This window comes from Lactuca virosa, chromosome 3 (genome assembly GCF_052849685.1).
Source record: "Lactuca virosa cultivar CGN04683 chromosome 3, Lactuca_virosa_CGN04683_v6, whole genome shotgun sequence".
Taxonomy (NCBI): Eukaryota; Viridiplantae; Streptophyta; class Magnoliopsida; order Asterales; family Asteraceae; genus Lactuca; species Lactuca virosa.
The window spans coordinates 321,894,216-321,904,899 of record NC_136428.1 but is presented as its reverse complement, the minus strand read 5'-3'; the positions used below and the strand labels follow the sequence as shown (position 1 = coordinate 321,904,899).

The 10,684-nt window shown below is 29.2% G+C and overlaps 1 protein-coding gene and 1 long non-coding RNA gene across 3 annotated transcripts; both read right to left on the bottom strand.

The window, feature by feature from the left end:
• Positions 1 to 3,185: 3,185 nt before the first annotated feature.
• LOC145164736 (protein FAR1-RELATED SEQUENCE 7-like) lies at positions 3,186 to 6,468 on the bottom strand. Its single transcript, XM_079083429.1, has 9 exons — positions 6,324 to 6,468; positions 5,987 to 6,058; positions 5,851 to 5,912; positions 5,581 to 5,778; positions 5,330 to 5,471; positions 5,112 to 5,220; positions 4,773 to 5,001; positions 3,874 to 4,509; positions 3,186 to 3,665 (listed from the first exon to the last, which is right to left on the bottom strand). The coding sequence occupies exons 1-9, from the start codon at positions 6,466 to 6,468 to the stop codon at positions 3,186 to 3,188; spliced, it is 2,073 nt and encodes a 690-aa protein (XP_078939555.1).
• Positions 6,469 to 7,481: 1,013 nt separating this feature from the next.
• Positions 7,482 to 10,221, bottom strand: LOC145163062 (uncharacterized). Of its 2 annotated transcripts, XR_013739540.1 has the most exons (4): positions 10,164 to 10,221; positions 9,824 to 10,001; positions 7,999 to 8,055; positions 7,482 to 7,822 (listed from the first exon to the last, which is right to left on the bottom strand). It is a non-coding gene; the product is annotated as an uncharacterized LOC145163062 (long non-coding RNA). The 2 variants fall into 2 exon arrangements; XR_013739539.1 differs by lacking the exon at positions 10,164 to 10,221 and having other exon boundaries at positions 9,824 to 10,096.
• Between the last annotated feature and the right edge of the window lie 463 nt (positions 10,222 to 10,684).

The following is a 10,684-nucleotide window of genomic DNA, read 5'->3' as shown; positions in this document are numbered from 1 at the left end:
AAAACTTTGAAGATATTGGTGATGATGATGGAATGGTTGATGAAGATGAGATGTTGGACGGGATGATGAGGGATTATGGTGACGAGGAGGTGAGCTATGAATTCACTAAGAATATGGAATATTATTTCTTTCAGAATTGTAAAAAATGATAAGTTAATATGAAACATAAACGCATACGTGGTTGATTTAAATTGTATGATTTGATATATAGTTATTGAGTTATTTGGAAAGTGGAACATTAATGGTTTTAGAATATTAATAATGATATGTTAATATAAAAATTACAGGCATACGTGGCTGTTATCGAGCATAGCTATGGAGTAATATTGTCCGAAAAGAAGAATATTGAAAAAGCTCTAAAACATGGAATTGAGAAATTGCCAGACAGCTTGATCTTGAAGGAGTGGTGTGAAAAAAATGAAAAAATGTTCAAAGAAGTGAATACTGCAGAGACTGGAGGAATGAAATATAATGAAGCTAGTTTTGATGGTCATAGTAACAAAGGAGAGGCAGATGGTGGTAAAGATGCAGGATTCTCTCCAGTTAGATGATTGGTAGTTCATGGGGAAAAGAAGGATGATGGTGGAGGATTCAGTACACCTAATATGGATAAGGTAGATAATACAGATAATCTAACCTGTTCACAATTCTTGGAGCATCCTGAAGTGTTGGCAACAGCAATTAAAATGACAGATGAGGCTGTGTTGGAAAGTTATAAAAAAGAAAAAAAAGAGAAAAGAAAATCTTGGAAACAGTTGAGGTATGTGAGGAAGATGATGTCAATGGAAAAAGGGGGAAAAAGAGATCAAAAGGTACCTGTATATGGAAAATCACCTTTTGTTGAAAGGATTGTTAGAATGAGTGACAAGGTGAAGAAGGATGAAATGTCGTTATACAATTCAGTTTTTGCATCAAAAAGAGATTATGGGTAAGTTAAATAATACAATTTAGTGGTTTGCTTTTAAAATGTGGTGTTATAAAATTGATCATTTTATAATTGTCGAGCAGGGAAGAAATATGGAACATTGGTAGCGGGCATGTGTTGCATCAAGGATTCGCATATCATTTTAAAAGCAACACGTGTATTCATGCGATAATCATTGACTGTTGGTCATCATTACTCAACAGAATGGAGGAACTCAGGGATGTAGGATAGTTTCTAGAGTTTTCTTCGACACAAAATTTTTGGTAGGTACTTAAATTAAATTTAGTTCCGGTCCAATAATATGTGTTTTATTGATTGGTTTATTAATCTGTACAGGCAGAAGAGATACTGGGTGGATCATTGTCACCTGAAAGAACTCAAAAATTATTTGATTCAATGTTGAAACTCCACTTTAAAAGTCTACCAAAACAGGAAAAGCTGAAGGATATTGGACTGGTGATTTAATTAAACATTGTTTTTTATCAATTACAACCCTAACATACAAAACTAGCTTATTGGACTACTATGTGTTTTGTAACAGGTTTTCTTCCCAATAGTTGATAAAAGCAAATATTATCTGATATGCTTTGATCTAAGGGTTCCAACATACTACATTATAGACCATGTGACCCGAAATGGTTCTGTTGAGGAAATCTATGGAATAAAACCCGTTCATGTGGTATGTTGAAGCTTTATTTTTTGAAAGATTTAAAAAACATGAGTTTAGTATAGAATTGTAAAATGATTGTATTGTATCGCAGAAAAAATTGTTTGGGAACTATTTAAAAACAGAGAATTACCAAAAGTCAACAGCTTTCAACAAGATTAAAGCTCGTGTAATGAAAATGACATGGAAAGTAGAGAAAGAAGGATCAGACTGTGGAGTATATCTTATGAGGCATATGGAGTCATATTTGGGGGAAAATGAAGGGCGTTGGGATTGCGGTTTTATAGGAAAAAAACAGAGTGATTTACTTGCATTAAATAATCTACGAATCAAATACATGGCAAAGCTTATGAAATCGGAGTAAAACAAACATAAAAGTATGTTGGAGAAAGATGCAGAAGCGTATGAGAGGCTCGATCCATTGCAGATATTGGCTATGATGAATGAAGTGAATGAAATCAGGGAGAAGCAGAAACGTGGAAGGCGTCGATTTTAAGATGAGAATTTTATGATGTTAGGATGGTTGGTGTTGAAAGACTTTTGGTAGTATGTTTGGTTTAAGTCTATGTTTTTTATTTAGGGAACTTGTTATGTTGTTTTATTTTGGTCTAGTATTGCGTGTTTTGGGGTAACAGTTTATCATGGTAGGATGGTTTATGTTGTAAGACTTTTGGTAACATGGTTTGTTCTGGTCTAAGTATTTTGCTTGGGGAACAATGTTGATGTGTTTTATTATATCCTAGAATTGTTTGTTTTTGAGAAACAGTTGAATGTGAATGGTGTTTGTTCTAGTAGTTTTTTTTGGTAATCGTTAGTATTTGATTGATGTTGGAATGTGTATATGGATATGAAAGTTATGAAAATATGCAATGTGTTGAAAGATGGTTTGTAATGTACAGGTAAGTTGTTTTTAAAGAATGTAATTATGATATGCATTTGTTGTGGTAGTTTGATACAAGTTAGTGTAGACATTAATGGTGTATGTAAATTGTTGTAAGTATATGTACATGATATTGTGATAGAATATATCTGCTTGATTACAAGTGGTAGAATGTATGAAGATTATGATTTTCCATGTTTGTTTCAATGTTATATGTCAGATAGGATACAAAATAATCATGTGTAAGAATTGTTAGAATTGTCTGTACATAATGTTCTAGAAGAATATAAGAACTTATGTTACAATTGGTAAAGTGTAACAAAATAAGTTGTTGTAAGATGGTTTGTAATGTACATGTAAGTTTTGTTTTTCAAGAATATTATGTGTACAAGATATTCTGATAGAATATATGTGCTGTTTTACAAGTGGTAGAATGTATGAACATTATGATTTTCCATGTTTGTTTCAATGTTATATTTCAGATAGGATACACATTAATCGTGGTAGAATGTATGAAGATTATGTTGTTACAAGTTAGGATAGTCATTAATGGTAGATAAGAATTGTTACAAATTATGCAAAAGTGTATAACACTATATGACAATTTTATTAAAGACTATGAAATTTGTAAGCATTAAAAGAAATAAAGATGAAACAAAAAAGTTTTACTGTAATATAATATTAAAAGAAAAACTACATATAAAGCATACTACTTAGACACGTTTTTTAAGAGGACAATTTCGTTTATCATGGTTAGTCATCTGTTTACATAAAGCACACTTTCGCTTAGGCTTCGAACAAACTTTTTCCAGCATTTCTTTTTTTGATTTTAATCTCTTACCACGACTGCCAATTCCCTTATTACGAATATCTGATGGATTGTCAATATCGGGAGCATCATTAGTTAGTTCTACGCCTATAATCTGGTTGTAGAATGATTCTCTTGATGGCATCTCAGGGGCTGGACAATCATCTACAAATTTCTTCTTCAGCTTATTCAACTCTTCAAGGTATGACTTTAACTTTGATGCATCATGGCTTAAAAATGAAACACAACGATCTACGTTTGAAAAAATTTCAATAGCCGTCATGTCAGAGTTAGAGTCTAGTAAAGAATTAGAAAAACGCCTTTTAAGCAATTCTGTTGGAACAACATCCCGACGCCACCGTCTCATAATGTATTTTTCAGGAATCTGTTCAATACTATAGTACTTAAAAACACAAAATATGTGCCTACACAAAATACCGACATGTTCAAAATGCATGCAGGTACATTTGTATGAACCATCTATTGTTGAGTGTGTAACCTAGAATATGTATGATAAAATATGAGTTTCAGTAATAAAGTATTGTTGTGTGATTAAAAAATAATAATTATGCAGTGGTAAAGTAATAACGTACGATGTATTGGGTATCCTCTGTAAGACGATCGTAATGGTATTCCTTAAGTTTGTCATCAACAACAGGACTTGATGGTTGCCTTGTTGTTATGTTCTTTTGCTTCTCCAAAACACTAATAGTGTCAACACCATTATTAGAAGTAACATTCATTTGGAAACAAGTGTTATCAGAATCTGATATCTCTTTCTGCACCTGATAAAATTTTTTACGAGTGTAAACCTTTGAAGCATGTGGTTCAATTGGACTAGATGTGATGAATCTAGGAAGTGTTATAGCAGTGTTAAAGTCGTTGACAACTTGATTACGCCTTTTCCGTTCCATAACACCCTCAAATGTCATCATAAACATTAAAAGATAAGAACCAGTAAGGGTATTGTTCTGAAACGACCAATTTTGGCCTTCCGACAATGATGTAGTTCTCATAAGACCAGACATCGGTATGTCCTTGAAAAATGCAGGTACCCAACGTCTACGCAACCCATACATCTCTTGCAACCACTTGTTATTTGAAATGTTAAACTCATTTAAACAAGATTTCCATTCCTTTTCAAAATCATGTGGTTCCAGCTTAGAATTCCAAATTATAGAGTGAAAACGCTTTCGAAAGGCTGAGTTTGTGGCTAGTTGCGATGTTATCTGAAAACAAAAAAATATATGTTAGTATAAAATATATAATTGTGCTGCACAACGAATGATGGGTATGAATGGTGTAAACTATAAATTCTAACAAAATTTCGCTTAAAATTCTAACATAATGTATCTTAAATTGTAGCAGAAGCCGGTTTTGAATTGTAGTTGTGGCATAAATTTTGTTCTGAAATAGTTAATTTCTGATTGAAAAATATGTGCTAAGAAGGTAAACATAGTGAGTTTGTGTTGAATATAAAAAAAATATTCACCTTGTTTGGAAGTTTTTTTGTAATATGCCACATACAAAACCTATGTGCTGACATTGGAAATACTTCATTAACAGCCTTGTTTAAAGTTGGATCTTGATCTGTAAGAACAAGCGTATGTTGTTTTTTGAATGCTTTCAAAAATGCTCTAAGCAGCCAAGAGTAAGAAGTAGCATCTTCTCTACTCAAAAGTCCAACACCAAAAGTCACATATTTCTTATGATTATCTATCCTAGTGAAAGGTACGAAAACCATATCATATCTGTTTAAAAAGATAAAACTTGGTAAGCGTTATCGGAAGCAAGAAAAATTATGTGAAAACATTGCAAAATTTAAAAATACTTATTCATGCTGAATGTGGCATCCAGAGAAACAACGTCTCCAAAAGCATTGTAGTTGTACTTTGCAGTTTCGTCAGCCCAAAAAATCGAATTCAATTTTTTCTCAACAACTTTAAAATCGAAAGAAAAACTTGGGATATTTTTTTTTCCTTTCCACCATCTTCACTACAAGGAATTTTGCATCCCTGGCACCTATGTAAGAATTGAGATTTCTCGTACTGTTCTTGAAATCAGAAACCAACCCACCTCGAATGTCAGAACCACCCTGAAGTCCGGAATACAATCTATGTGCTCTTGAGGCACCAATATTTTTCTTTGACAAGTTATGAATAAAGATCTCCTGTGAATAATCAAGTTTCCTCTTTGTACGAGACAAAAAACATATTGTCCTTACCAAACAACTTATGATTATGTTGTTCAACAAATTCAGCAACATTATATTTATTAGTACCATGTACTAGAATAAAAACAATTTTCGCTTTACATTCGCACCTAAATGAGTCTTTCCTTCTCTGAATCTTATTATGTTGAGGGTCCAAAGTATCCACTTTAGCGGTTGTTGGTTTACCTTCCCGATTACATAGCAAATGTCGTTGTGTGGTAATGCCAGATTCAGTTGTTCTAAATGGTCCAAGCCTGACATCAAAGCCTACTAATGATGCATAATTCTAATACATTGATAATGTTGCTGTATATGAATCAAAAATTTAATTGATTTTAGGTTTGATGTTGTTTGAAACCATAGGAATCCAATACGATGATCCACCAGGAGAAACATAATCATGTGTAACATGAGATTGTTCTGCATAAAAGAAAAATTAAAAAAGTGGCAAAGAATTAATCTAGTTTATTAAACTTTTTTTTTCATATACTAACCTTTCTGAAAATCAATGTTATCATCGTCTATAGTATAATCTGTCTCATTATCATTGAACTCGAATTCGTTTTCTGCATCTTTTAATTAGAGTATGTGTAATGGATACGTAAATATATATAAAAACGAAAAAAATACTTAAAATACATCACCTGGGTTATGATTACTAGAATCACCGAAATGATATTTGGAATTGTTATCTATGTGATCTTGAATGTGTTCTAATGGATCCTCATCTTTGCAAGTGCAAGTTACGCCATATCACAAAAAACAATATAAAATTTCAACATTATTATTATACAAATTAACAAATATAAAAAACTTATAAAGTAAATTCACCTAAATTTAGATTGCTAATCTCAGATATTTGAAACTCGACATTATGTAGAGAATCATGATCCCATAACCCGAAATCTTCATACTCCTTAGGATATTCATGTTGATCATGAATATGATCGTCACCAGCTGATACTGACTCATCCATAAGATAAGTAATAGCAGGATTGAACACCAGTTGATTGGGGAAAGCAAAATAAATTCAATATTACAAACTTTGAGCCAATTCAATATATATTAAAAAAGGAGAAACCGTGTAATTGATATGTAACTAAAAATGCGTGATATCTGTATTTATTGTTATCAAATATTTGGTTTTTTAAAATTTTTAGAAAGATTGTAAGGATAATAATCAACACAAAATCGTATTATTCATCATGATATTGTAAATATTTGACATATTCAAATTCCAAAATAATAAATTGCATAGATATGACTTCAACACATCATGCGTTTTAAATTAGACTTTTAATAAATTAACTCAGCAAACTTTAAATTTTTTTTTTATTGAATTTACAAATGATTTCTGGTTTGTTATGGCATAAACGCGTATACTAAGAAATCAATTAATATCACAAGAGTGTTATTCTGTGAGAAAATTTTGAAACAAGATCTACAATAAATTTATTTTTCACACATTTGTTCTGTATATTCTCGTGCAACTTAACATAGACATACTTATACCACGGTATCATGATACCACAATCTAATTCTATAAAAATATATGTAATAATAATAACAGTAAATATATTTTGCTCATGTTTGATATGTATATTGTAATACAAATTAGCATTCTGGTAGAATTTGATCCCAATAATTCTAACGGAATCTTTGATTAATCAATAGGTAAAACGAATTTAAAAACACTTATTCTTTAAGAATAATAAGCATTATGTATTTGTTTTTTTATGTATATTGTAATCAACAGTTACATTCTACTACTTTTGATAATAAGAATTGTGTTTTTGTTTGTTCTGTACGAATAATAAGAATTGTATTTTATATCAAACATTATAACAGAATGTGTACATATAACATTAAGTATAACACAATTTACGAAGAACTGTTTTATACAGAAATATGAGAACAAAAATACATTTACAACAACATCTCTATAGTCATATGATAAATAAGAAAATGTATGGAATTTTAATCAAAATCAAAATGAAAATTATTAATATTAATTGAATGAAAACATAAACTTACAAGGAGAAACCCCTATAATTCATGAATCCATATCATTATTATACTGAAATAAAACTCCATAAAATCCGATAAGACTAAATTGAAAACATTATTCAATTCCTAAAATATGTTGACGAAGTAAACATCTACTCTCTGTTGACCCTTGCTTGAGGACAGTTCCTCCTATCATGACCAACACCAAAACAAATCCCACATCTTCTTATTTTCTTCCGATCTTGATGAACTTGGCATTGATTGACATTCCGATCATTGTTATCAGAAAAACCATTCTTATTGTTATCAATATTATCTTTGTTCTGAAAAACACAACAATAAAATTCAAAAAATGAATTTCATCACTGAAATATCGTAAAGAAGAAATATGAGATGAATCTGATAAATGATTATTCTGAACTATGAATATAAAAAAATTTATATGCATATGATAAACGATACTTCAACACTATAAAAAAAAATTCCATGAACAACATACCTCCATTAACGAAATATCAGAATAAGAAAATTGCTCTGAAGATGTTGAACTATGAATCTGCAATGGAATAAAACGTATACGATGGATATATATATATATATATATATATATATATATATATATATATATATATATATATATATATATATATATGTTATATTCGTTGATAAAATGCATATGTAATAGCCTGATATTTAGGAATTTGATTGATATCAATCAAAGTTTAATTAACTGAGAAAATATAAATTATATTGCAAGATTACATTAATACCCTTTAAGAATAATTGGTCCACATTTGTCCATACAATAACACAATAACTAGATTAAACACTTGAACCTATATATATATATATATATATATATATATATATATATATATATATATATATATATATATATATATATATATATATATATATATATATATATATATATATATATATGAAAAAGTTCAATAGAGAACCATTATTAATCAAAACGTCGTAATTTAAAGCGATCAACGGCAAAAGGAAAGGTTATAAAATTTTATAATGGTCGCACATGTACTGGATTATAACAAAACTCACTTCCTTTTTTTCATTTAAATTTTTTTAGGCCAAGTTTTCTATCGAAAAAAAAACCGAATATACCGTTGTTCACGATTTTTCGTCCTCTTTCCATAGAGATTCATGATGATATATAAAAAACGAACTTTTTTTTTTCGAAAAAAACCCACTTGATTTTCTTACTTTTTTCAATATTTAAGTTTATTTTTATAAAAAAAACTAATTATACCAAAAATATTAATTTTTTGTACTCTATTAATAAACATCAACACCGATTTAAAAAAAAAAAAAGCCTCGAACAGTGTAGATTCACACTGTGAATCTAAACTGTAAATATTTTAATTTTTAACATTCACAATATGAAAAATCTCGAACAGTTCAGATTCACATTGTGAATCTGAATTACTATTATGCACAGTGTGAATCTAAGAAGGTTCACAAAAAAAAAAACCTCGATCAGTGTAGATTCACACTGTGAATCTAAACTGTAAATATTTCAAATTTTAACATTCACAATGTGAAAAAGCTCCGATCAGTTCAGATTCACACTGTGAATCTGACTTATTATTATGCACACTGTGAATCTGAGGAGGTTCACAATATGAATCTGAACATGTTTATAATATGAATCTGAACAGGTTCACAATGTGAATTTGAACTGAAATATCGTTTTTTTTTTTTTTTTTTTTTTTTTTTTTTTTTTTTTTAAACATGAATATAAATCTATGTTTAAAAAGTACAAAAAATATGAATTTTGATATATTTATTAAATTTTTTTCTATAAAAAATAGACCTTAATTTTTTTCATCAAAGAAAATGAAGTGGGTTTTTTTCGAAAAAAAAAGTTCGTTTTTTATATATCATCATGGATCTCTATGGAAAGAGGACGAAAAATCGTGAACAACGGTATACTCGGTTTTTTTTTTGATAAAAAACATGGCCTAAAAAAAATTTTAAACGAAAAAAAGTGGTGGGTTTTTTTTGTAAATGGTGGATTTTATGGTATAATCCGGTGTGTGTGCGTCAAATGTGAAAGTGTACATCTATTTCCTTGGCCGTTGATCGTTATGATTTACAACGCTCACGATTGGTTCCTTGGTTAATTATGGTTCTCTATTGAACCTCACCCTATATATATATATATATATATATATATATATATATATATATATATATATATATATATATATATATATATATATATATATATATATATATATATATATATATATATATAGTCAACAATGGAAAAGGTAAACTGGAAATTAAGGAGAAAGTACCAAATTGAAGAAACTATTAATACGATGAAGGCAACTTGGACTGAAAACGTAGTCTGACGACACCAACTTTCAGCTCTTGAATTAGTAAATTTAGTCTTGAAAGATCGATGAGCAAATTAAAAATAAAGAAATTAACCGGGTCGAAGAAGATCAATGACGAATCAATTTCCTAATTAACCTGGTGAATAAAAGAAAGAATAATTCACAGAATTAAATAGTATTAGAGAACAAGGAATATATATATATTGGGTAAAAGAATAGCTTTGAGTTTATATCCATTTCTGAGAAAATAGAGAAAAATACAGAGTTGATATAGAATCTGTTACAATGGGGGAGGCACCTAATGCTTGCTAATTGATTCGTTTTTCACCTGGTGGATATCCCACTCAGCGGCTCAACAATTTATTCGTTTAATAATAAGCAGTTATTAAGTGATGAGTATCTGGTTCCTTATCCATAATTTAATAAAATAAAACTACATACCATAAATACTTATCTATGAATTTTAGGCAATTGATAACTAAAAAAATTTATAGTAGAAACCTGAAATTCCTTTTATCAAGTGAGTTTCTAAACATTTTGAACACATTTTTCCTTTTTTTCTTAGTGTCTGTTTATATTAACACACCAAGATAGCAATAAATAGAGGTTTTTTTTTTTTTTTTTTTTTTTTTTTTACCAAAAGTGTTTTTGAAAAAATTATTTATTAGATAGATATAGTGTTAAAATAGTTATTAAATAGTTGTAGTTTCAAGATTTTATGTTATTTTTTAGCTTTTAAATTTTCTTTTATAAACTATTTTTACCGTTTTTTAATATAATTTTTTTTTGTAACTTTTTGCTAACATTGTTTATAAATTT

Excerpts from the sequence above, each read along its gene's own strand:
- LOC145164736 (XM_079083429.1), bottom strand. The coding sequence starts at position 6,468 with ATGGATGAGTCAGTATCAGCTGGTGACGATCATATTCATGATCAACAT. Across the intron at positions 6,059-6,323 it reads GATTAGCAATCTAAATTTAG|AAAACGAATTCGAGTTCAAT; the intron begins GTGAATTTACTT and ends TAAAAGATGCAG. Across the intron at positions 5,221-5,329 it reads GGTTTCTGATTTCAAGAACA|TTGTTGAGAAAAAATTGAAT; the intron begins GTACGAGAAATC and ends TCGATTTTAAAG.